Source organism: Populus trichocarpa, chromosome 5 (genome assembly GCF_000002775.5).
Source record: "Populus trichocarpa isolate Nisqually-1 chromosome 5, P.trichocarpa_v4.1, whole genome shotgun sequence".
NCBI classification, from domain to species: domain Eukaryota; kingdom Viridiplantae; phylum Streptophyta; class Magnoliopsida; order Malpighiales; family Salicaceae; genus Populus; species Populus trichocarpa.
In genome coordinates, this window is record NC_037289.2 from 2,701,350 (window position 1) to 2,727,288 (window position 25,939).

The following is a 25,939-nucleotide window of genomic DNA, read 5'->3' on the forward strand; positions in this document are numbered from 1 at the left end:
TTTTCAATTTTCCTTTTTGCTTTCTTATTTTTTTCATCTATTTAGATTAATATTTTCAATTTAATTAGTTGGGATATTTTTTTATATTTAATTAATATTTCTTTTTTTTATAAAATACAGATTTTTCAAAAACGATCAAAGATTTCAGTTTTCTCCATAATCAAGGACTTGGCAGAGTTCAATCGGTTAGTTCTCCAAAGTGGGCCCCTAGATTCTGTAGGAAATCAAGTTGTTCTTCTTTTTTTTTATCTTTTTATGAAGGAAAGATGCGCTCTTTCAACTATACAGAGAATAATCATTAAGCCATCCACTGTTGCTCTCATCCATTCCCTTGCTTTCCCACTGCTGATAAACCTCAGTTGTTTATAATCTGCCGTAATATTTGCATTTATGCTCACTCACTGCTCTGTTAATTAGCTGAAACCAAGAGGTATGCTTGCTTCAGGACTTTTTCTTTTTTCTATTTTTATCACTTGATTCCAGAGACCCTTTGATGTTAATTTGCTATTCATCTTGATTACTTTCTTTCTTTGTTACTTTATGCTTTTGAAAAGTCTCTGCTTTGCTGCTTGTTTATTATTTGTGTTGTTTTTGCTTTATTAAACCTCAGCTGTTTATAATCTGCAGTAATATTTGCACCTCTGCTCACTGGTCTGAAGTCGCTGCTCTATTGATTAGCTGAAACCAAGAGGTATGCATGCTTAAGGACTTTTCCTTTTTTCTATTTTTATCACTTGATTCCAGAGACCCTTTGATGTTAATTTGCTTTTCATCTTGATTGCTTTCTTTCTTTGTTACTTTATGCTTTTGAAAAGCCTCTGCTTTGCTGCTTGTTTATTATTTGTGTTGTTTTTGCTTTATTAATGTTAGTTGACTTGCAACAAAGAAATCCTTTTGCTGTTCATCTCTGATTTAGTTCCAGAAGATTTGAAAAGTTTCCTTTTGATTTAATTTGTTCATTGCAGTTCCTTGATTGCTTGATTCCAGACAAGAAGAAGAGTTAAGTTTCATTGGACATGGAAATTGTGATTTCTATTGTAGCCAAAGTTGCTGAGCTGTTAGTTGTTCCCATTAAGAGACAGATTGGTTATGTAATTGATTGCAATACCAATATTCAGAACTTGAAAAATGAAGTTGAGAAGTTGACATATGCAAAAACAAGGGTGATTCATTCTATAGAGGAGGCTATAAGTAAAGGGGAAGAGATTGAAGTTGACGTTGAGAACTGGCTGGGAAGTGTTGATGGGGTCATTGAAGGGGGATGCGGTGTTGTTGGAGATGAATCAAGTAAGAAGTGCTTCATGGGTTTGTGTCCTGATCTAAAGATACGTTATCGGTTGGGTAAAGCAGCGAAGGAGGAGTTGACGGTTGTTGTTGATCTCCAGGAAAAAGGGAAATTTGATAGAGTTTCTTACCGTGCTGCTCCATCGGGTATAGGGCCTGTCAAGGATTATGAGGCCTTTGAATCAAGAAATTCTGTATTAAATGATATTGTGGATGCATTGAAGGATGGTGACGTGAACATGGTTGGGGTATATGGGATGGGTGGTGTGGGGAAGACCACACTTGTGAACAAGGTTGCTGAACAAGTCAAGGAGGGCAGGCTGTTCGATAAGGTGGTTCTGGCACTTGTGTCACCTACTCCAGACATCAGAAGAATTCAAGGTGAAATAGCAGATGGGCTGGGACTCAAATTGGATGCAGAGACTGATAAAGGAAGGGCAAGTCAACTATGCAGGGGATTGAAGAAAGTGACTACAGTACTTGTAATTCTTGATGATATTTGGAAAGAACTTAAATTGGAGGATGTCGGAATCCCTTCAGGGAGCGATCATGAAGGATGCAAGATACTCATGACTTCAAGAAATAAAAATATACTGTCTCGGGAGATGGGCGCAAACAGAAATTTCCAGATTCAAATTTTGCCTGTAAGAGAAGCATGGAATTTTTTCGAAAAGATGGTGGGGGTTACTGTTAAAAATCCTAGTGTACAACTTGTTGCTGCTGAAGTAGCCAAAAGATGTGCCGGTTTGCCGATTTTACTTGCTACAGTTGCTAGGGCACTGAAAAACGAAGATTTATATGCTTGGAAGGAAGCCTTGACACAGCTAACAAGGTTTGATAAAGATGATATTGACAAAACAGCTTACTCGTGTCTGGAACTGAGTTACAAAGCTTTGAGAGATGATGAAATCAAGTCATTGTTCTTGCTTTGTGGGCAAATCTTAACTTATGATGCTTTAATCTCAGACTTGTTAAAGTATGCTATAGGCTTGGATTTGTTCAAGGGACGTTCCACATCGGAAGAAGCAAGAAACAGACTGCATACATTGGTGGATGAACTTAAAGCCTCTTGTTTGTTGCTAGAAGGTGACAATGATGGAAGCGTGAAAATGCATGATGTTGTTCGAAGTTTTGCCATCTCTGTTGCATTAAGGGACCACCATGTGCTTATCGTGGCAGATGAATTCAAAGAATGGCCAACCAATGATGTGCTTCAACAGTACACTGCAATCTCTTTGCCTTTCCGGAAAATTCCTGATCTTCCTGCGATATTAGAATGTCCAAATCTCAATTCGTTTCTACTGCTGAGCACGGATCCCTCACTGCAAATACCAGAAAACTTTTTCAGAGAAATGAAGGAGCTTAAAGTCTTGGATCTGACAGGAGTTAATCTTTCACCACTGCCTTCGTCACTTCAATTTCTTGAGAACCTTCAAACGCTGTGTTTGGATTTTTGTGTTTTGGAAGATATATCTATAGTTGGAGAGCTAAAGAAGTTGAAAGTTCTCAGCTTAATGGGTTCTGATATTGTTTGTTTGCCAAGAGAAATAGGAAAATTGACTCGTCTGCTACTTCTAGATTTGAGCAATTGTGAAAGGCTTGAAGTAATATCACCAAATGTCCTTTCTTCCTTGACCCGGCTAGAAGAATTATATATGGGAAACAGCTTTCTGAAATGGGAGGCTGAAGGACCAAGCAGTGAAAGAAACAGTGCTTGCCTGTCAGAATTGAAGCTTCTGGCAAACTTAATTACCTTAGACATGCAAATTACAGATGCAGATCATATGCCCAAGGACTTGTTTTTGTGCTTTCAAAAGTTGGAAAGGTTCAGAATATTTATTGGAGATGGGTGGGACTGGTCTGTTAAGTATGCAACCTCAAGAACTTTGAAACTCAAGCTCAATACAGTTATTCAGTTGGAGGAGCGGGTGAACACGCTGCTGAAGATCACTGAAGAACTTCATTTGCAAGAACTGAATGGTGTTAAGAGTATCCTCAATGACTTGGATGAGGAAGGTTTCTGTCAGCTGAAGGATCTTCACGTCCAAAATTGTCCTGGAGTTCAATATATCATCAACTCGATGAGGATGGGTCCTCGAACTGCTTTTCTGAACTTGGACTCACTGTTTCTTGAAAATTTGGATAACTTGGAGAAGATCTGCCATGGCCAACTTATGGCAGAGTCGCTTGGAAACTTGAGAATTTTGAAGGTAGAAAGTTGTCATAGGTTGAAGAATTTATTTTCAGTCTCCATTGCAAGAAGAGTTGTGCGACTTGAAGAAATCACAATAATTGATTGCAAGATCATGGAAGAGGTTGTTGCTGAGGAAAGTGAGAATGATACTGCTGACGGTGAACCGATAGAGTTCACTCAATTACGTAGACTGACACTGCAATGTCTGCCTCAGTTCACAAGCTTTCACTCTAATAGAAGGCAGAAGCTATTAGCAAGTGATGTGAGGTCAAAAGAAATTGTTGCGGGGAATGAGCTTGGGACTTCCATGTCACTTTTCAATACAAAGGTCTGGTTTGCTTTCTTTTAACAAGCTATTATTTGTCCTTTTAACCTCAAAAAACAAAAACCCATTCTCAGGAGTAGACAAATTGAAGTCTTTGATTTTTTTTTTTTTTCTCGCTGAAAAATAAAAAGAACTTAATAAAACAAAATATGTGCATGCAGATTTTATTCCCCAAGTTGGAGGACCTGATGCTCTCCTCCATCAAAGTGGAAAAGATATGGCATGACCAACATGCTGTGCAGCCTCCCTGTGTTAAAAACTTAGCAAGCATTGTGGTGGAGAGTTGTAGCAATTTAAACTATTTATTGACATCTTCTATGGTCGAAAGTCTTGCTCAACTCAAAAGTCTTGAAATATGTAATTGCAAGTCCATGGAAGAAATAGTTGTTCCAGAAGGAATCGGAGAAGGTAAAATGATGAGCAAGATGCTATTCCCTAAACTACACATCCTATCGCTCATTCGTCTACCAAAACTCACAAGATTCTGCACCAGTAACTTGCTTGAATGCCACTCCCTGAAAGTGCTGACGTTAGGGAAATGCCCTGAACTGAAGGAATTTATTTCCATCCCATCAAGTGCAGATGTCCCTGCCATGAGCAAACCTGACAACACAAAATCAGCTCTCTTCGATGACAAGGTGATTTTATTTCAAAAGCAGGCTTAATTTGTGAGCTTGCCTCACACGTGTATTTTGTTTCTATGTTTTACCCCAAAGGTGATATTTTGTTATGGGCGTTGGCAATCTATTAACAGAATGGAATTGTTACTGCAGGTTGCATTCCCTAACTTGGTGGTATTTGTAAGTTTCGAAATGGATAATTTGAAGGTGATATGGCACAATGAACTCCATCCTGATTCCTTTTGCAGACTGAAGATACTGCATGTTGGGCATGGAAAGAATTTACTGAATATTTTCCCTTCCAGTATGCTGGGAAGATTCCATAATCTAGAGAATCTGGTTATAAATGATTGTGATTCAGTAGAAGAGATTTTTGATCTCCAAGCGCTCATAAATGTGGAACAAAGACTTGCTGTTACAGCCTCTCAATTGAGAGTTGTGCGTCTAACGAATCTTCCACACCTGAAGCATGTTTGGAATAGGGATCCACAAGGAATTGTTTCCTTCCATAACCTATGTACCGTGCATGTCCAGGGATGTCTTGGTCTAAGAAGTCTCTTCCCTGCCTCTATAGCCCAAAACCTTCTACAACTTGAATTGCTTCGGATAGATACCTGTGGAGTGGAGGAAATTGTTGCGAAGGATGAAGGACTAGAAGAAGGTCCTGAGTTTGTGTTTCCTAAAGTTACCTTTCTGCAGCTTCGGGAATTACCAGAACTAAAGAGATTCTATCCAGGAATACATACATCAGAATGGCCGAGGTTGAAAACGCTTCGGGTGTATGACTGTGAGAAAATTGAAATATTTCCTTCAGAAATCAAGTGCTCTCACGAACCATGCAGGGAGGACCACATGGACATCCAGGGTCAGCAACCACTTCTCTCATTTAGGAAGGTATGATCCTCACCCCTATTCCAAGCACGTACACGCTCCACATCTTTCTAATTTTCACATAAACTTTCATTAGACCGTTATTATCACAACTCGAATATTAGGTTCATGACTAGCAATGCAAAAAGGGTGTTGCAAAGATACTTCACTTACATTAAGTCTCAAAAAAAATATATCAATAGAACAAATTATTAAAAAACACACAACATTTTATAATTTTTTAAAATATTATATTATTCAAAACTAATAAAACCAAATGATAGTTTAAAAATTCTCATCAATAATTAAAACAAAAATAATAATTCATAATACTCATTATATTATTAAAATCCAAACTTAATTAAAACAAGGTAATAGTAGAGCATTTAAAATATCGAGTAAAAACTATAAGAAAAGTCTCACGAATTAAATAAGAAATACTGACCAAAACTAAAAAAGTAAAAACATTTAACAAAGTTCACTGGTAACAGAAAATAACAACCTGAAGTAATATTAAAAATAAGAGGTAAGTTTAACTAACTCAGTGAGTGAATAATATTTAATATACGTCTTAGATATTAATATTTTGCAAGACGATTTATCTTGACACACACACACACAATAAGCATGTTATCATAAAGTACATATCAGTGATTAGATGACACTCCAAGGTGACCGGATGACATTCGAAGGTAATTGTTGTGGGAGGATCAGTTGTCACAGGTTAATGTCTCTCTCACTAGTTAGGTGTGTAGAATATTATGCATATATGTTAACTACTCTCATGGTTATTAAACCCGGGACCCAGTCGACCTTGTGGTTAGACTGATCTAGGTAAGACAAAAGATCGGGATAAGCAAAAACTCTTCAAAATCCGGTTGACCTATTGGGTTGACTAATGACTCGGGTGACCCGGCAAAACCCGTTTGAGACTCGTTTTTTTTTTTTTTCAAATGTGTTTTTTCTTCTAGCCAAAGACCCCTCTTGTTTTGTATTTTTTTTAGTTGATTATTAACCCCTTTTAAAGTTCATTATATAAATACTAAAATAATGTTTTATTTTTTCAATGTGAGATTTGAAGCCCTTTAATATATATACTCTATGTTCATAAGAAAACATTATATTTTTTCAATGTGGGATAAAAAACCTTTTTGGTTTAAATACTTCAACTTAAAAGGATAACATACTAACATAATATCTTTTCAATGTGGGATAAAAAAAACCTTTTGAAAGAATCTCAAACTTCATTATTTATAATATATATAGCTTATATTCACATGAATTATTTCTTAATTTTTTCATATGAAATATTAAAACTTAAAATATATATTTTTTAATTTTTCTGAATTTATTTAGGTTGACCCGGGAGCATCTATGTAACCTGGGACTCGGCTTCTTGGTCGGGTTTGATAGCCATAACTACTCTCTGTTAGCATGAAATTACTGACAAGTCCTATAACAAGACATAATAAATACTTATATAATTGTCAAAGCAATGTATATTATATCAAATAGAATTTAATTCAACAGAATGTGAGTGCAGATTCAAGAATAGATGAGTACTTGAAAAATAAAGCAGCATATATAAATATTCAAGTAATTAACTGGTCATAATCATCATATAATAAACATACATATTTATTTATATTACATGTATATTAAAGATTATCTCACTCACCTATAAAATACAGAACTAAAATGAATACTAGATGAAAGATTCAAAAATCTTATTGAGGATCATATACTAAAGATTTAAAGTACCAATAACAAATATACGAAATATACTAAAAAAAACCAAATAAAAGATTCCAATGCATAATAGAAATCAGGTTTAGTCTCCTAATTTTAGGGACAAACGATAATTTTTCCAAAAACAGGGACCAAAATGTAATTATCAGAAATTCATAACCATATTGAAATTTCAACCATAATCCATATTAAATTCTGTCCAGAATCTCAATTTACAATTTAGGAACCAAACTATAATTTTTTTCAAAGTGTAGGGACTAAATTGTAAATCTCCAAAATAGAGGGACTAAACTAAAAATTACACAATTCAATTATCGAACAGAGGTTCATCATCCTTAATCTCGTAAGAATACTGTCCAAAATTCCAAAATACATTTTAGAGGTCAAATTATTATTTTCTAAATTTTAGGGACTAAACTCTAATTTTCATTAATCAAGAACCAAAATAAAATTCCATCATCTTCAACCTCTATGCACAGAGAACCCCAATCGGTTCAGAATAAAAAGAAAATCAGAATTTCAATCTAAAAGCAGAAAGAGAATTCTTATTGAAAGATTGACAAAGCTTTTGCATTCATAACATTACAAAACTGAAGCTAGAGCTCACGTGGCACAATTCATTTAGCCAAGTGTTCAGTTGATCTTTCTATGCACAGCCTTTAAACTTGTTAATAAAACGTCAAGTCAAGCATGCTTTCTTTTGATTGGTTTTCAGATCATCCCCAACTTGGAGGATTTACATTTGGAAAGCAAGGATGCATCGGCATTATTGAAATGTCCTCAATACTTCTTTCACAAACTCAAAGTTCTGGAACTATTTTGCTTTGGTGATGCACATGCAACTTTTCTATTTGATCTCCTTCCAAGGTTCCCTAATATGGAAAGACTTAATGTGGAACGTGGTACGTTCAAAGAGTTGCTCCCGTCTAGACTTGTTGGTATGGAGGAGCATGCAACAGTTCTTTCACCGATACGACACTTGGAGTTGGATTCTCTCCCTTGCCTAGAGCATTTATGGAAGAGCAATTCCCAACTGGACCAAGCTCTTCAAACTCTTGAAACTCTAAGGGTACATAATTGCGGCAGTTTGATTTATTTAGCTCCATCGCGTGCTTCTTTCCAAAATCTAACAAATTTGTATGTGTGGAGATGCGAAAGATTAGTAAAATTGGTGACATCCACAACAGCAAAAAGTCTGGCGCAACTCACAAGAATGAAAGTAGCGGGCTGCAGAATGGTTACCGAAATAGTAGCAAACGAGGAAGAGGGAATAAAAGATGAGATTGTCTTCAGAAAATTAGAAATATTAGAGCTTCATCGTTTACCAAGCCTAACTAGCTTTTGCTCAGAAAAACACAGCTTTGATTTCCCATCTCTGGTAGAAGTAACTGTCAGTCAATGTCCTGAGATGAAGTTTTTCTCCAACGGAGCACTGAGCACTCCCAAGCTGCGGACAGTTAATTTGACTGAAGAAGAGAAGAAAGGATCCTGGGTTGGAAATCTTAACACCACAATACAACAGTTGTCTACACAAACGGTAAGTACCGATCAATCATTCCAATTTCTATAAACCATGAAATAAGTAACTAGGTATCTAATTTTGCTTGTATTTAACTATTTCAGAAAGCTCAAATTGCAGGAAGTATCATCGTAAAAGCTTGAGATACATGCTTGCTCCACCGATGGGTTCGATCCCCGTGCAGCTCCTATAGTTGGAAGCAAAAGGCTGTCCCAAGATTGAAGAAATTGTCACAAATGATTTACCAGGTGCGGTAGATCTTCTGAGAGAACAAAAAGCAAATGCAACTGATGGGGCTACTGAACCACAGATGATACGGGACAAGAAGATTTGAAGAAAGAAAAGGAGAGAAAGGAAGAAAGGAGGGAGAAGAAGATGAGAGGAGCAGGAGAAGAGAAGAAGAGGGAGGAGGAGAAATCAATGATCTTCATAATTCATCGTCAAAACTGTATGGAATGTAAAATACAATACATATAAATAGCAAAACTCAACCCAAACATTGATTTGCAATTTACTATAATGGTGTTTTCATGTAAAAATATTATAATTGTAAATTTTGTTATTTTTTTTGTTTTGTGTGGTAAAATTGTAATTTTTGGGTTTTTTTTTTAGAAAACAAGTTTTTTTTATATATTTTTTATTATACTTGTTATTTTTATCATTTTATATTTGGTTTATTTATCATCATTTATTTATTTTTAATGTTTTTTTAATATTTTTCTTTATAATTATTTTATAAAAAAATATTAAATTTTATTTTTTACACTTTAAATATTATCAGTATACTTGGTTTACTTATATTATTTTTTTTGTTTATATCTTTATTTTTTATAAAATTTTTTCTTTGTACTTTTTTTAAAAAATCTTTTATACAAAGATTAAGGAAAATGCATTTCATTATAGCAATTATAATATTATTTTATTTTTTCATTACGTTAGTTTAACATCTTATATATTTTTATTAATACATATTATATTTACTACAATTTATTATAGGCAAGTATTGAGAAGCTCAAAAACCTTGAGATATGCAATTGCAAGGCAGTGGAAGAAATAGCAGTCACTGACGGGTGTTCACATTGTTCTCTTCTAAGGCAGTGTTTTATCTGCATTTTAAAAATGTTTTTAAAAATATTTAAATTTTTTTAATTTTAAATTAAAATATTTTTAATATTTTTAGATATTTTAATGTATTAATATTAAAAATTATTTTAAAAAAATAAAAAAATATTATTTTAATATATTTTAAAAAAAACATTTTAAAAAATAACCACGTAATACTGTCAAATTCTTTCACTCTTGTTCACAATCACTTCTGAATCAATATCACTTTCCTAATTATTGAAGCAGTAAACGACCAAGTCATGCATGAATCTGCAATCCAGCACACAGTTGAAGTCCATGCATCTCCCGCGACAAGTTTTATCGCGTCTGATGCTGCCTCCAGAATAATTGAACTGCTCCAAATGCAGAAAGATCTTCCTCTTGCACGTACAAGTTTTATCTTTTTCCAACCCTGCGTCAAGCTCAAGAACTCCAGCTAAATCTGACAAATCTAGTGGTGTAAACTATGAGACTCGTGCCGTCGTGCCCTGATTTGTATGGCTCTGATTAAGAAAACCTTAATGAGATCCCCTGCAGAAGTAGCTAGCTCGACTGATCGCCTTTTGCTGTTGTCCACTCCGAAGAACTAAAGAACAGCCCTCTTCTGAATCCTCCGCAGCAACTAGAAATCGTTCAAGTTCACATCAAGAACTTTTTTCGAAAAGATTCTTTTTTTCTCTATTCTGTCTCTCTTTTCGGTAAAAAGCCAAAAGGTCATCCCCATTAAAAATCAAACATCAACTACACAGTTATCAATTGCCAGAGTCTATGTTAGGACTTCAATTCCCCCTCGTCACGACCCTGACATTGATCTTCAAAATTAAATGGAAAAAGAAATATTGCAAACGCGCAATAATGCCTCAATCATGTGTAAACAAAACAGGACCAGCATGACCTTTCCACAATAAGAAAGTCAGCATGTGATGCTGCAGCTCTTGTTCCTTCAAGTATCAGGCTCACCACCATTTTATTGACCTAAAGAAAATCAATGATGTTAAATTACTAGCCAGGTAGATCTCCTGTGCCATGGCTCAATTCTATCCTCGTAAATTACAGCAACCTGTTTGCTATATATCCGCAAATAATTACCGACACCATGCAAGAACTAGGATAGTCTTGAAGGGCCTGTAACGAAAATTGATCAGCCTAAAAACAGAAATTTTAATGCAAGTTTCAACCAGGGAAAATGAGCAGAAATGCTGAGCCTGTACGTGCATCGACTTTAAACATTATAAGCAGCAAATTTAATTCACATGTGCTTGAAGAAGAGGACTATGCAGCCAACATGAGATCTACACGCAAGGTTAGCGAGACACTAGAGCACCAGGTTATAATTTGATAATGCATCGGCAGCGTATGTTGGAGTATAATTTATCCACTTGATCAGTTTCCCTACGATGCAAGGGATCAGCCTCAAAGAGGTAAGTCTCTCATAGACCATCAACATAATAGGAACATGAAGAAACCTCATTTCTGATGTGGGACAACGAATTGAAGAAGGAATGAAAAATGAAAAAGGAAGTCAGAGGAGAGGAGAGAGACGTCTCTTGCAAAGATGCAATTTTTTTAATAGATAAATACAGTTAGATAGTTTAAAACAAACCCTAATCAAAACATTACCAATAATTGGACTAACAATTAAGTCTAAAGTACATGATTAACAAATCCAAATAAAAGTACAATAAAATAAACTCGAATGTGCTCTCAGATGTGCTCAATCTCCCATCCCAACCAAAATATGACGGGTTGAGCTATCCTCCGTTATTTTCGACCATACACATGGGTGTCATGTGACACGGGTGTCCTCACCAATCTCTCCTTGGAGGTGGCAGAGATCTGCAAACAAGGTTAGCGATAGTACACAGATGGCCCAGCAAAGGAGTACCGAGATGAAACTGATGGAGGTGCAGTTTCAGGCTTGGCTCCGTGGTACTGGAGTAACTTGTTATAATTTGACAATGCATCAGAAGCATGCGTCGAGTATAATCTACCCTCTTGATCAGCTTCCCTCCTACGCAAGGGATCTGCCTCAAATAGGTAAGTCTCTCTACGACCATCAACATAATAGGAACCTGAAGAAAGTTCATCTCTCCTTGGAGGTGGCACATATGCATCTGCAGATGAAGCACCATGATGGTAAGTATAATATGGATCCCTTGTGTATGGGTCCAAAGCAGCAAGAGCAGAGCCAGAAGAAGTTGGAGGTATCGACGTAACGGCTGGTGGCAATTCACGTCTACCACTAGAATTATATGGCTGGTTCAAGTAGAGAGGAACAGCCAGAACGGCTTCTCTTTGCAAAGGTACAGTGTCTCTGCATATAGGGTCTGGCTGTCTAAGAAAGTGTTCTCTTTCCTGGTCTCTCTGGTACGGGTCTAGAGTGGATGGAATATGATGAGAGGGAGTCAACTTTCTTCTCTCTCCTGAAAGGCCATACGTTCTATATTCCTTTTCACTCATGAATAAATCACAAGGAAACTCATCTCTGTGCATAGAGCCCGCCTGCTGGTATTCAACATGTCCATCCCTTTCACCAGAGAGCATAGAGTATCTCCTAGCATCATGATTGCCTCTAGCAAATGCTTCCCTTTCCAAATGGACCTGCAAGTCTCTTGCTCCCGCATAAACTTCTCTGTCCTGAACAGTAGCCATTGGTGGCGAGCGTACAGGCCCTATAACTGGGCGGAAAAGTGCACTGAGTTTCAGGACCTAAGAGAAAGTAGATGATTTTTTTTATATCTGTAGGGTAATCAGATAAATACATGTACAGAAAAGAATTCATACCAAGCTAGCAGATGAGCTGGCCAAATTTTACCTGTCGAACAGTAAGTTCTGTTTTGAACTTGTTCTTCTCATTATAATTGTCCTTTATAGCCTTCTTGAAAACACTCTCAGTGATTGGAAAACAGTCCTTGTGAACAACAAACCGCACCTGGAGCTCACTAGCATCAGAATGCAGATCCTGTAAAGTTGATGAGAAAACAGTAATGCTACAAAAGAGAAGTCTGCCTCATAAATTAAAATAAAACCTGAAATGGGAAGGAACCACCAAAAGCCTTGGGCTCCAATTTTACTCCACCAGCAGAGGATGCTTCATAGATACCATACATAAGTTTCAGATCAAAATCATAGAGGAAAAGCTTAAGTCCAGGTTTCACACCCAATATGAGTTCCTTTTTATTCATTGTGACACCCATGACACGATAGAGGAAACAATCTGGCTTGGTTTTTGCACTGCACATAAAGATCATACCACCAAGCTTTTCTTTCTTCTTCTCATCCCATCCATTCTTTTCTTTCTCATCAAGTTTTCCTTTGTTTTTTTTATTCCTCGAGCTTTTGTCAACCAAGACACCATGCTTTTCTCCACTCTTTTGGTTCTTTTGACCCTTATTTGACCCAACAAATCTTTCTTGGTTCTTTCGAATCTCTTGGCCTTTCTCAATGCGCTCTTTCTTAGAAACATTCTTTTCACTCGAATTCAGGTTATTAGCTTCACCATGCTCATTTCTGTTTCTTTCTCCCTTGCCTTGGATGATATCTTTATTCTTCTTTCTGTTTCTTCCTTGAGATTTTGGACTGCTTTTAGCTTTCTTGGACTTCAAAGAATTGTTAGCTGAAGGTTTCTCTATGGTTTTAGATTTGGCCCTCAATGATTTGGGGGTTCTTCTTCTGGATGATTGACCTTTAGTTAATGCATCCACGTGATTTCCATCCCCATTGTTGTTTATTTCAGATTGTAACTTAGTCGATGCTTCAATAGGATTCTCAGTTTCCATATTGTTATTCTCAGTTGACTGCGATTTTGTGGAGGCTTCAGCCAGCTCAGTTTCTGTATCATTAATCTCTTGTTCCATCACCTGCCAAGCAATCACGTGTCCCAATCCCAATATTGACCCTGCAGATGAAATGAAAAAGCAAAAAACAAAAACATCTTTAAATTGATTCGATATGATTTTCAATTCTTTACATTGTGAACCTATGCTATTTACAAATACATCTTGGAAGAGAATCTTGATTTTAGGAATTATGGCTTATTTTATGAACCAGAATGTTAATTAGAAATCTACATAAGCTGTTTAACAGTAAATGCCTCATCACATTCTCATTCTGTGTACTTTAAACAAGCCATTTCACTGGTAACGTAGAACCCCAAAGAAACCTAGCTAGCCAATAATATGATTGAGTTTCTTATCCTCCTAGTCCTTCACACTCCTTCAGTTCTTTATCATGCATTTGTGAAAAGGTTGCAATACCTGAATAGGACACACCATTCAATTCCCTCTAAAATAAAAATAAGAGCAAACCCTGTATATGATTAGCTATTTCCAGTTAAAGAGAACCCATTACACTACATAAGATTGGTTTATTAACTGTTTTTACAATCTCCATAAATGCTTGGTGAAAGAAACCAATTCTAGTGATGTGTACCATCCTACTCTTGCACGCATATAGCTATACCTTCAAATGCTCAAAGACCAAATAATTTGCACACAATATTTTCCTATCCTCCGGGACACAACATTTCAGGATTGCCTCATTCACAAAAAGAAAAAAACATAAATCTCAATCATCACTACTGTAAAAACTACGTTACTTCTCAAAGCTCAAAGTAACAAATTCATACCAAACAAAATACTCAAAACAACTGACTCTCAACTCTAAACACTCCTAACAAAACACGAAAACCACAATGCATTTAAACAATCCTAAACCCAATAACCACTAATTCCAGATACTTTACAAACACCATGCCAAGCTTGTACTACATGGCTCCTCGCCGACTCAGCAGCTTAAAAAATCAACCCTGATAAAAAAGAGATAAAAATTCCTAACATTCCGATTAATAAAAAACCTAACACAGTTCAACCAATTCTAGTCAAACAAAAAACTAACTCTAAAAAGAAAAAAACTTCCCCAGTCTACCAATTCAAAAGGGCACCAAACGCGAAAAAGATCAATGGAAACCAATAAAAAACCTGCCCAAGAAATCGAAGTAAACACATAAAACCGACAAAACCCAGAATTCGTCTATCTTAAGCCGAAAAACCCAGTTCGATTTTTCAATCAACACACGCTGAAACCAGAAACCATAAACAATCATAATTCAAATAACAAAAACGTTAAAACTTTACCTTGATTTCTTCCAGTTTCTCTGCGTTTTATCAACAAACAGAGAGTGGGTATGGTAAAATCAAAGTGGATTCCAGACAGGGATTTTTTAATGCAAGGTGAAATAAGTTCCAGTTATTGTAGAGAGAAGAAATATAAAGAGGAGCCAGAGATACGAAATGAGTGTAAGATAATAGGTCATATATAGTGCTTGTATTTACCATTTAGGGATTCATCCATCGGTCATCCACCACGGAGAGATAATTAACTTTCTATTCTTAAGAAAAAGATATTTTTTAATTTTCTCTCTTCGTTTATTTCGGTTCTAATATTATGAGTATTGATAATTATAATTTAAATATCTTATATTCTTTGTTATTCTGTTTGTGGGATTTGAATGTCTATCTCAATTAAGAGAATCTGATTAATTAGAGTTGAATGTGTTTTTGAGTAGGAGTCTCAATCAAGTTTTTCCTTTTTCTATATATTTATCTATTTAGGACTATATTATAGTTTTTTTAAAAGTGTTTTTCATATCAAAATACATTAAAATGATATTTTTTTTATTTTTTTAATTATTTTTTAGATTAGTGCATCAAAATGATCCAAAACATATCAAAAAAATTAAATTTTAAAGAAACATGATGTACACTGCGCTCCCAAACATTCTCTAAAATCTTAATGAAAAAAGTATTATATCATTTTCATAAATTAATAAATTAAAATGATTAACTCTAAGATTTTTCACTTGATCAAAGTCAAAGTAGAACACCCTTTAGGTTGCAAATTTATAAAACTAAAGTAATATATTCACAATTAATTAATTCAATTTCATAAAGATGGGATGGAAATAGTTTTTGACAAACTATTTTATGGATTGAAATCTTGCCGACATGATTTGTGATGCAAATTACCTTAACAATCCGACAGTGCATAGACAAAAAAAATCACATGAAGCAACTGTTGTCCAGCTTGCTAGTTGCTTATATGTTCCAAACTATAGCATATACACTATTATATTATAGTCTTCGAGATTACAACCTCCTTTTTATAGCCTTGAATGTTTAATATGCCCAGAGAGGTCCAAAAAAAATTCCTTGATATTGTTATTCAATTCGGTTTAACATATTAATCTTAACAAGGTTTTTATTTTATATTTTATATCTTAACAAGGTTTTTTTTTTAACATCTCATTTGTATATAATTATAATTAGAAGAATTACATTACAACAGTGACCAAGTCTAATTTGCGGAATTGATTAACATCCCATTTGTATATAAGGAAAAAGGAGGGCCGGAGGGGAACCTGGATAGGGAGGAAGGGCAAAGAATTCCTCTGAAGGGGTAGGGAGGGAGGGAGGCTGAGGAGCCGCAGACTTTTCTGGTTGTCGAATGGTTCAGGTAGCCGTATATGGTATTATAAATGTAATGAGCGAATCACTAACAACGGGCATTTGGTCTAGTGGTATGATTCTCGCTTAGGGTGCGAGAGGTCCCGAGTTCAATTCTCGGAATGCCCCTTTTATTGATCTGGTGGTGACCATTTTCTTTGGTTAAATTGTAATTTAGCCCGGAAAGTTCACCACTTTAACCACCATAGACTCAAAATCGTTGGAACCTTTTTTTCAATTCAACATATTATTATTTCAATCATATTTGTTAGATTCGGATCCGGAATCACCTGAAAAAAAAAATTGCATTACCAATTTATTGAATCAACCTATATATTATTATATCAATTATTTTTATTAAAGTAAAAATATTTTTTTAAAAAAAACTTTTTAAAAATTGATTTGATTATGTTAGCCAAGCTATTAAAAAACCAATTAGATTAATTGAGATTTTATTGAATCAATATATTTTTTATTTATTTATTTTAACATAAAATTAACTTGATTCGAATTAGATTTAATTTTTTAAATAAAATAAACTATATTTCAATCACCACACAATTATATGCTGGCAATTCTGTTCAAGATAAAATAATACATGAACTTTCGAATTCCCAAAAGTGATATTTTATTTTCACTTCTTTTTCCTCTACATAATAAAAGCAACGACTTTTATTTTAAATATAATTATCTCGAAATTGGTATTTTAAATATAAGTGATTTAATTGTTCAATATTATGTTTGTAATGTTGATTATTTTAATTCGCTGTTTATGTCATTATTGTTTATGTAGTGATCATATGAGTTCAAATTGTTATTTACATAGCTTAGGTAATTATTGAGTGTTTTTTTTCCTTGTACAATTATCATTCAAGTTACTTATTTTAGACAAGGAAATATTAATTGAATTGTGATTATTTCTTATGATATTAAAATAATTCATGAACCAGATAAAATTAAAAAACAAATAGAAAGCTTAACTGAAAAAAAGGGCTACATCATTTATAGGAGTGAGAAAAAAACCAAAAAACTGATTAAAAAACTGAGCTAAACCGGTCTGAACAAGTTTTTATCCTAAAAACCGAACCAAAACCGATCGGTTTGAACCGGTTTTGATATTTTTTTTAAAATTTAATTTGGTTATTTTTTTGGATAAAAATCAAACCAAACAAAAAATGATTACCTCTAATCAATTTCAAGTTTTAAAATATGAAAGTATTTTTTTTCTTATTCTCTATTAATTTTTTTTATTTTTGTGTAAGAATTTTGATATAAATCTTCAAAGTAAGAGGGTTATTGATTGACCCAGTGGAAGAAATTTCTAGCCAAGCCACTACATCTACATGCATGCATGAGGTGGACAGCTATTGGCTATTGTTAGCTTATGTGCCAACGAAAAGGAAAAAAGGGGGCATTCCGAGAATCGAACTCGGGACCTCTCGCACCCAAAGCGAGAATCATACCACTAGACCAAATGCCCTCTCGGGCAATTTCTTGTAATTTTAATTATACTAATTACACTCTCAATTTGTTAGTCTTTGATGATTGGGATATTTTGAAGTGATATTTAAGATATAAAACCATTCCATCTTGCCATGCGGAGCATAGTTATTGTATTAAAATTTGGTTTGTTCGTTGTGTTTGATTGGGAACTTGATGGGGTCATTTTTATTTGAATCATTTTGGATATTTATGGGGCATTCATGGCTATAATTGGTTGAATTTTTATCCATAATTATATCTAAACTTGTGATATTTTATAAAATATAAACCCAATTCACTTTTTTTATTATATCATGTTAGGCAAGAAATTTTATTGCTATTATAGATATTTATGGGTTGAGCATATTAATTCATTATTTTTTTATAATTCTAAAAAAAATGTCAATAAAGGTAAAAAAAACCATAAATCAATAATTAACTACATGAAATATGAGTGTGCATGCAAGAGAGGAAATAAATTAAAAAGAAAAGAAAAAAAAGTATTATTTATACCAAGTACATATTATTTATACTAAAAAATTAAAGTTACTTACATTGAATTATAAAGATTAGATCAAATTAAACAGGTTTTAAAAATCTTAACCTGCACCCAATTTGTGATATTTATTTATTTGATTTTTATCTTGTATAATATTCATATTATCTAATTTTAACAGGTTAAATGGATCAGATAGTATAAATATTACAAGCAAGCTGGTTTTTCTAAACACTCCTAGCTCATCTAGTAAAATCTAGGTAAAAAACAAAAAACCATGATCAGGTCAACTATAAGGATTTTAAAAAATAAAAAACGAAAACAACATTGTTCTAGATTCAACCTCATAACCCGATCCATAAACCAGATTAGACCCTGGATTAGTGTTAGTGTTGAGCCAAATGTGTCGGTGCTTATAACCAGAGGGATAGGGAATATAAACTCTTCTCGTGTTGTACATGAATTTCCTTTCAAGGCCAGTAGGTCTACCAAAGGCAGCGGACCTTTTCCTTTCTATCCATGTGTTGAAAATTTTGCCTTTTGGTGGTACCTAAATTTGGAAATTGAACAAGTTGACAGCAAAAGCTGCAGGGAAAGGTGCTCAATAACATGCAAGTCCCCCCTCCCATTCTGATAAAACTTCATAATCTCAGGAAAATATCAGTGTGCGGTTAGACTTAGCCTAATCTGTGACATGATGTTCAGTGGCTCTTTTTTTGCGGCTGTGGACACTTTCAGATCGGCTGATGGCTGAAAATCACCACAAAAAGGTTAACCCTCCCAGATTGATTACACTCGAAAGAAAATAAAGTTACATGAATCAGAAGTGGCATGTGAAGGAAAGCCATATCTAAGTTCCACTGACAGATCAGTGTGATGCCAACCAATTCCCAACTGTAAAACAAGATAAAATGAGAGGGGGATGTATAGCGAAAGATTTTGCCAGATTGGTCATAGATTAAAAAGAAAAACCAAGTCAGGATCATTTTGCAGTTGTAAGCAACAGAATCAAAATCAAGAAAACAAACTTCAGCAACCAAGTACAAGAGTATAGCATCGAGGGAGTACCATATGCAATTCTACCGAATGAATAAACACCGTCATTCGTTTCTAATCAAATTCTTCAATGCTTCAAAAGACAGCAAGAATCTAAAGGAAACGAATTGTATATAACCTGAAATGCAACACTAGTTCATTAGCATTCATCAGAGAGTCTAGAAGCCTATTAACATGTCTGGAAACAGCAAAAGAGAACAGTTGAGATGATTGGTTCCAGACCTAAAACAGAAAAGATCATTGTTCATCAAGTTTCAACTAACTTATGTTTCTCACAGGAAACAATTGGGTAGTAATCCTATACATTCCGGATTAAAAGGGATGCTCAAACATGCACTACCTGCCAATTCAATCTACCAAAATTACAGGATTAGAAATAATTGATGAAGGATCAATCTCCCAATAGCTTCTCGGGCACTTACCTTTCTCTCCAGCGTGCTTGAAAGCAGAACACTGATGTGAAAATCTACAAAACTCGGCTCGTGGTATATCCAGAACCCCAGTTTTTGATCTTTGGATTCTAGGAGCCCAGTAAAAACATTTATTTCTACCAGGAGATTCACTTACTCTAGCAGGAATCAAAACTACAACTTTCACACTGCATTCATTATCTTCCAGCAACTCAACAATGTCAGATTCACCAACGCTCTGGTCTGAACATGACTCAGAATTCCAGTTCTTATATAGTGCCCATATCTCGCCTTTTCTGGGGTGAATTTCATACTTGCTGTTCCCGATGGATTGAACTTTCAACAGATGAGAGAATTTAGAAGTGGAGAGCACCTTGGTTTCATCATCGTTAACTTTAAATATACCACAACAAACTGGCCGCCTTGCATCTTTTGGAGGCGAGCACGCTTCAAGCATTGCCACATGCAATCTGAAATTAGGGGTAGAATCAATCACCTTGATTTGACAATAATTCCTGGGCAGCCCACCATCATTGCTGTAAAGTGCCCATATTTGATCAAGCTGAAATTTATCCTGTGACTTTTCCCTCTCGAAATTATAGCACTCTACTTCTAGCTCTACAACTTTACGACCAGAAGATATACCACTTATTATGAGACCAACTGAACCACCATCCTTCGCATGCATCATATCATCAGGTTGACTCAACAAAGAACTTGGTTTCCCACGGCTTACATCATTGTTGGCTGCAGTATTCTTTTGAGGATCCCCCTCAGTCATACCCTGACTAGCATTAACTTCACCATTTCTGTTACTTAAATCCCTTGGAGATCTTCTAGGTGTCAATGCATCTGCTACAAGTTCACTCTTATTCTGTTTCTCAGGGGTCTCAATCCTATCTTTAGCTGGGGATGAAATATTAATTCCTCCAGGCTGAGCAATGTTGCCGGGGTCTTTGACCTTCCTACCATCCCAGTTTCTTGCACATAGACCTGCAACAATTACAATTGTGTCTGTTGGAGATTTTCCAAAGATTGAGCTCCCTATTTCTGGTCCACTCTCATATTTCTTGGGCGTGCAAATCTTCCTGGAGACCTTTGTGGTTTTCAATTCACTTTTGGGAGATTGAGAACACAAATTAGTTGATTGATTATGCACATTTTCCTTTTCCAGCTTAGTATCACTGGGATCGCTGAGGTCATCAAGATTGCTAGGCAGAGAAGCAGGATCAAGTTCAAAAGACCCAGCAGGAACACCATCTCCTTCCTTGCCAGACATTCTAAACGAAGGAATCCGGTGTGAAAACTTGTACAGCTCAGTTGGTGGAATGCAAAATTGGATGACCCTATCACGAGCAGCTCGCCGAAAAATGCTGACAAATCCATTCACTTTTTGTAAATACGCAACTCCAATGCCAAAGTTCTCATCAAAATCTGATAGGACCTCCACAAATTCAAATCTGTAAGGTGGTCTATGCTTTTCTGGTTCAGAACTCCATTTCACTTCCCAATCCTTGAAGAGTGCCCAGGTTTCCCCCTTTTGAGGATATATCAAGTAACTGCCTCTGCTATTGCCATTCATAAAGCACATCTGATGAGAGAACATAGCACGATCTGCAGTTCTTTGAGTGTCCCCACTTTCAAACTTACCACATGCAACAGGCAAATCCTTGTCTGACCAGTCTTTCTCATGTGCGACATCTGAGCTAGCCTCGAGCCAAGTTATCAGTAGCTTGAAACCAGGTGAGAGAACTTTCTTGATCCGAGCATAGAATCTTGGCATGCCATCTGTATCATCATAAATAGCCCACATTTGATTAACAGCAAAACAGTTTTCAGCCTTGTCATTCTCAAAATTACTGAAATCTGGATCAGGGATTTCTAATGTCTCTGGATTTCTAATGTCATCAGCTTTGGGTTTTCCATCTTTATTATCTGATAGTGCATCAGCTTTCTCCACCGTGGATGCTTCCTCCCTCTTCGTGAACACACCAGTTTTGCTTTTCTTATTTGACAAGCTTTCTTCCAGAACCGAACTTGACCTTTGCTTGACCTCCTTCTTATTTCTATCCACTGCAGCAGCATCCACACCAGCTGAAGATTGCTCCTTATGTAACCTGCCATCCCTGACTGCTTCTTTAATCTCCTCTTCAATGACACTAGACAATCCATTCACCCTCTGTCTTTTTGATGCGGATACAGAAAAATCATCATCATCAATTAATTTTTCCTTGTAAGAAACATTCTGCTTTTGCCTTGAAGATCTCCTAGGTTGATTGCCTCCACAGGATCCTGAATTCTGTCCAGAAATACTACTTCTATTTTCTTGAATAACCACATCTTCATCACTGTCATCATTGCTTCCTGTCTCAAAACTCTCACTAGATTCCACTCGAGACTGCTTTCCTCTCTTCCTGCTTGCACCTTTAGAAGTTCCCAAATCTTTGGAAGCACCACCATTTTTTATGTTATTTCCTGCTTTCACCTCACTCGGTTTAGAACTCCCACCAATGTCAACTGGTCTAAACCTGTCTGAAAAACTAGCACCAGAAGGCTTTCCACTGTTTCTTTGTGGAACAACTTTAGAGGGCCCCTGATTTGGAACTCCATTCTGATTGGGGAATTGACTCCAGGGTGATCCATTAAGCACTCCATGAATATCCAAATTGATTGCAATGAAAGAATTCTGGCAACTTTGACAGCGCAAAGTTTTATTTTGAAGTTCTCTGTAGTACTGGTACCTCATATTACAAGAGGTGCACCATGTCCAGAATGTTGGTCGCTGTGGCTGGTATGGATGCGCACTCATGTACTGTGAACCAGGCGCGCTAGAAAATTTGTTAGCCTCATGCTGCTTCTTGGCAATGGAGTTCTGATTTGACTGATGGGATGTCGGCCTTGGTGCAGGAGGTCTCACTGAACGTTTACACTTCAAATCATACAAAGAACGCTTGGCTGGGTCTGTAAGCACCCTATTTGCTTCACCAATCAGTTTGAAAGCCGCCTCTGCACCAGAAAACTTGTTCTTGTCTGGATGAAGCGAGAGCGCAAACTTTCTGTATTGCTTCTTGATAACTGCCTCGTCAGAAAAGCGTTCAATTTGGAGAATTCCATACCAATCCATTTCTGACCCGTATAGTTTATTTTGTGCAGAACAATGAACCTCACAGACCGCCAACATTTGGGAAATATTCTCAAGATCAGGGTAGAGTTGCAGCGCCTTCAATGCAATTTTCTTTGCGCCTTCAAAGTCACCATTTTGCATCTTCCTCTCCGCGATATCCTTTGCTCTTATGGCCTCATCTTTGTTGCACTCCATGCTTGGTTGAAATCCAAGAGCAACAAATCAGATGCACTTTCTAATGCCACACACACAGAAAAACTAGGCAACAACTTTTGCCCTGTCTTTCCAACCTCCAACTATCATCCAAAATCTTCGAGCTGCATTAATACAAGCCAGGCATATTCAGTCCGAATTTCCCACTAAATCCACGTCCAGTAACAGCAAATAACATGTTTACTGACAACAAAGAATGACAAGTGACTTACCATTTGAATAACCACCAAAATGCTCTTCGAAATAGCAATCACGCTTAAACAGAAAACACTGGCCTTTCACCACCAAAGCACCAGAACCCCCCCACTAGTAAAAGCAGCAATCTAACTGACCCCAGAAGCTTAAACAGTAGTAACCTGAAACCCACATCCAGATGTCACAAAATAAATCAGAACAATTTGCCAGCCCCCCCCCAAAAAAAAAAATTAATAATAATAATAATAATAATAAAAAACAAAGAAAGAAAGAAAGAAAAAGGCAGCAGAATCCATTTCAAGGCCTTATAAACAGTAAATTTAAACACGCGCACAAAGAAAGAAAAACCCATCACTGCATTTCAGATATACCAAACATAGATTTAGGAATCTTAAGACTCTATTGCCCACAAACTAGAAATACAAATTCGAAAGTGTTAAGACTTAAACATCAGCTAAGAGAAAATTTAAAAGCAACACAAAAACATATGCCAACAAACTTATTGCGGCAAACAAACTCTAAATCTATCATTCAAAACCCTAAAAACACACCCATTTCATGAACAAAAAAAAGCATAAACAGATTTAACACAAAACCCATAACTATTTAGCTCTCAAAACCATCAAAATCACACCAAAACAACAAAACTCAGCTTTGTAAACACAAATGATCCATATGGGAACTTACTTCACAAACCAAAACCCAGCAACAAGAATGCAAAAAAGCCCAAAAAAACCAAAACCCAGATTTCAAAACCCTAGCAAGATAGCACAAAACACATTTCTGTAAGAGTTAGATAGAGAGAGAGAGGTGTTGAGCAAGAAAAAGGAAATCCTATAGAAATAATATATCTATAATATGTATTTATATAAAAATAAAAATAAAACTTACTTCAATGGGTGTGTATTTTGACTTTTTTTGTTTTTGGTTTTTAGAACTAGTGTAAAAATTTTGGGGGGAGAAGAAAAGGAAAGAAAAAAAAGGAAACAGGTGGAGGGAGAGAGAGGATTGAGCCAGAGGCCCCTCACCTTGTGTGAAATTGTTTTTGTAACCCCAATAATGTCTTGTATTTTACAGTCTTCTAGCATAATTTATTAGGGTGTCACTTTTGTGCCATTTATGGGGGTATGGAATTATCTAGACTTGAGGTGGAGAAGGTCCTTTTTACACTTGTGGAAGAGGTAAGATCTTAGGCAGAGGGTCTTTATGGGTTGGACCTAAGGTTTGATTTCCCCATTTTGAATGGGTTATAGCCCGATGCTTGAATTATAAATAGTCAGTAGCTCGCGTTACATCACAGGTCGGGTTAAACTTTTTTCAACATTAAAAAATAATATTCAAACGATGATAATTCAAGACAGCTCGGATTAAATTAACTTAAACACAGCTTAAGATATGAAACTGAAAGAACTTGTAAAAAAAAAAAGGAAAGGAAATTGTAAAGTTCAAAGTCTATTAATCCAATGTCAAAGGAAAAAAAAACTTTAAAAAATACAACATCGAAGAAGAAAACTCGAGTCAGCTCGGATTAACTCGACGAACCAACAACATGCAATATGAGATCGAGATTTAAAAAAAAAAATCATAAGGATGACCTAGTAAAAAAAAACAAAGTTGAATAAAAAAGACATCAAAAAAACCTTAAGTCAATCCGTGTTAATTTTACCAACCCACTCTCGGAATAACCAAATAGTAAGAAAAGTTAAAAAATAACAAAGCTCAAGGGAAAATAAATTAATGCAAAATGATGAAATTGAAAAAAAATTCATAAAAAATCAAGGGAAAAAAATCTGAGTCAATTCAGGTTAACTCGACTAACCCACCACATGCAACATGAGACCGAGATAAAAGAAAAATAGACCTCCAAAAGAAAGGACTTACAAAACAAGCACAAGTTAAATAAAAAAGACATTATGAACGAAAATACAAGCTGCCCCGGGTTAGCTTGACAAACTCGCTCTTGAAGTAACAAAATAGAAAGAGAAGCGAAAAATTGACAAATCTTAAGGGAAAATAATTTAATGCAAAATAATAAAATTAAAAAAAAAATAAAGTCATAAAAAAAATGAGTCAGCTTGACTAACCCACCACTCATGATATGAGACCGAGATAAAAAAAAATACTTTTAAGAGAAGAACCTAGCCAAAAATACCGAAGTTAAATAAAAAAACATTGAGTGAAAAAATACAAGGTAACCCGGGTTAAATTGATTAACCCGCACTTGAGATAACTTAATAGATAGAAAAGTGAAAAAATCGCATAAATCAAGGCCCAATAATTTAACGTCAAAGTATGAAATTGTTAAGAAAATTAATTTCATAAAAAAATCTAAAGAAAAAAAATATGAGGCAACCATGGTTAACTTGATTAACCTATTACCAAGGATATGAGATTGTGATAACTCAACAAAAAGAAAAACGCAAAAAACAATGCTAAGAGTTTAATAACCAAATGTCAAATGATGAATTTGAAGAAAAAAAATCACATTTCAATAAATGACTACCATGTTGGAAGGCAACCATGAAAAACAACAGAGTAAAGTATTCAACTGTAAAACAATTTAAAACTTAAACAATGCATATCAGACATGATATAAAAAAAACAAAAGAAAATAATTAGAGACTAAATTGAAAAAAAATATAAGAAAATGATTTAAAAAAAAAAGTTATTGAGAGAATAAGGACCAAAACTTGATAAAAAACCAAATGAAATTAAATATTGAGAGGCAAAAATTTTTTTTTTTTAAAAAAGGATAAGAATATAACAATCAAATTAATGAAGATAAAAAATAAACT

The 25,939-nt window shown here is 35.3% G+C and overlaps 3 protein-coding genes and 2 non-coding genes across 8 annotated transcripts; 2 read left to right on the forward strand and 3 right to left on the reverse strand.

Annotated features, from left to right (window-relative positions):
* The first annotated feature begins 346 nt into the window (after positions 1-346).
* Positions 347-9,222, forward strand: LOC18098867 (probable disease resistance protein At4g27220). Its single transcript, XM_024600722.2, has 7 exons — positions 347-430; positions 628-691; positions 966-3,806; positions 3,965-4,441; positions 4,577-5,317; positions 7,758-8,579; positions 8,666-9,222. Exons 3-7 carry the CDS (start codon positions 1,017-1,019, stop codon positions 8,702-8,704), a joined length of 4,869 nt encoding a protein of 1,622 aa, XP_024456490.2. The 5' UTR covers positions 347-430; positions 628-691; positions 966-1,016; the 3' UTR covers positions 8,705-9,222.
* A 1,988-nt stretch (positions 9,223-11,210) lies between these two features.
* On the reverse strand, positions 11,211-15,018 carry LOC18098870 (uncharacterized). Its single transcript, XM_024600723.2, has 4 exons — positions 14,801-15,018; positions 12,695-13,563; positions 12,481-12,597; positions 11,211-12,374 (listed from the first exon to the last, which is right to left on the reverse strand). Exons 2-4 carry the CDS (start codon positions 13,520-13,522, stop codon positions 11,514-11,516), a joined length of 1,806 nt encoding a protein of 601 aa, XP_024456491.1. The 5' UTR covers positions 13,523-13,563; positions 14,801-15,018; the 3' UTR covers positions 11,211-11,513.
* A 1,207-nt stretch (positions 15,019-16,225) lies between these two features.
* TRNAP-AGG (transfer RNA proline (anticodon AGG)) lies at positions 16,226-16,297 on the forward strand. Its single transcript has one exon. It is a non-coding gene; the product is annotated as a tRNA-Pro (tRNA).
* Positions 16,298-17,576: 1,279 nt separating this feature from the next.
* TRNAP-UGG (transfer RNA proline (anticodon UGG)) lies at positions 17,577-17,648 on the reverse strand. Its single transcript has one exon. It is a non-coding gene; the product is annotated as a tRNA-Pro (tRNA).
* A 1,648-nt stretch (positions 17,649-19,296) lies between these two features.
* On the reverse strand, positions 19,297-24,191 carry LOC18098871 (uncharacterized). Of its 4 annotated transcripts, XM_052452975.1 has the most exons (4): positions 24,036-24,053; positions 23,832-23,901; positions 23,162-23,305; positions 19,297-23,053 (listed from the first exon to the last, which is right to left on the reverse strand). In XM_052452975.1, the coding sequence occupies exon 4, from the start codon at positions 22,929-22,931 to the stop codon at positions 19,551-19,553; it is 3,381 nt and encodes a 1,126-aa protein (XP_052308935.1). In that variant the 5' UTR covers positions 22,932-23,053; positions 23,162-23,305; positions 23,832-23,901; positions 24,036-24,053; the 3' UTR covers positions 19,297-19,550. The 4 variants fall into 4 exon arrangements, with proteins under 4 accessions (XP_052308935.1, XP_024456617.1, XP_024456616.1 ...); XM_024600849.2 differs by lacking the exons at positions 23,832-23,901; positions 24,036-24,053 and adding an exon at positions 24,173-24,191; XM_024600848.2 differs by lacking the exon at positions 23,832-23,901 and having other exon boundaries at positions 24,036-24,183.
* Between the last annotated feature and the right edge of the window lie 1,748 nt (positions 24,192-25,939).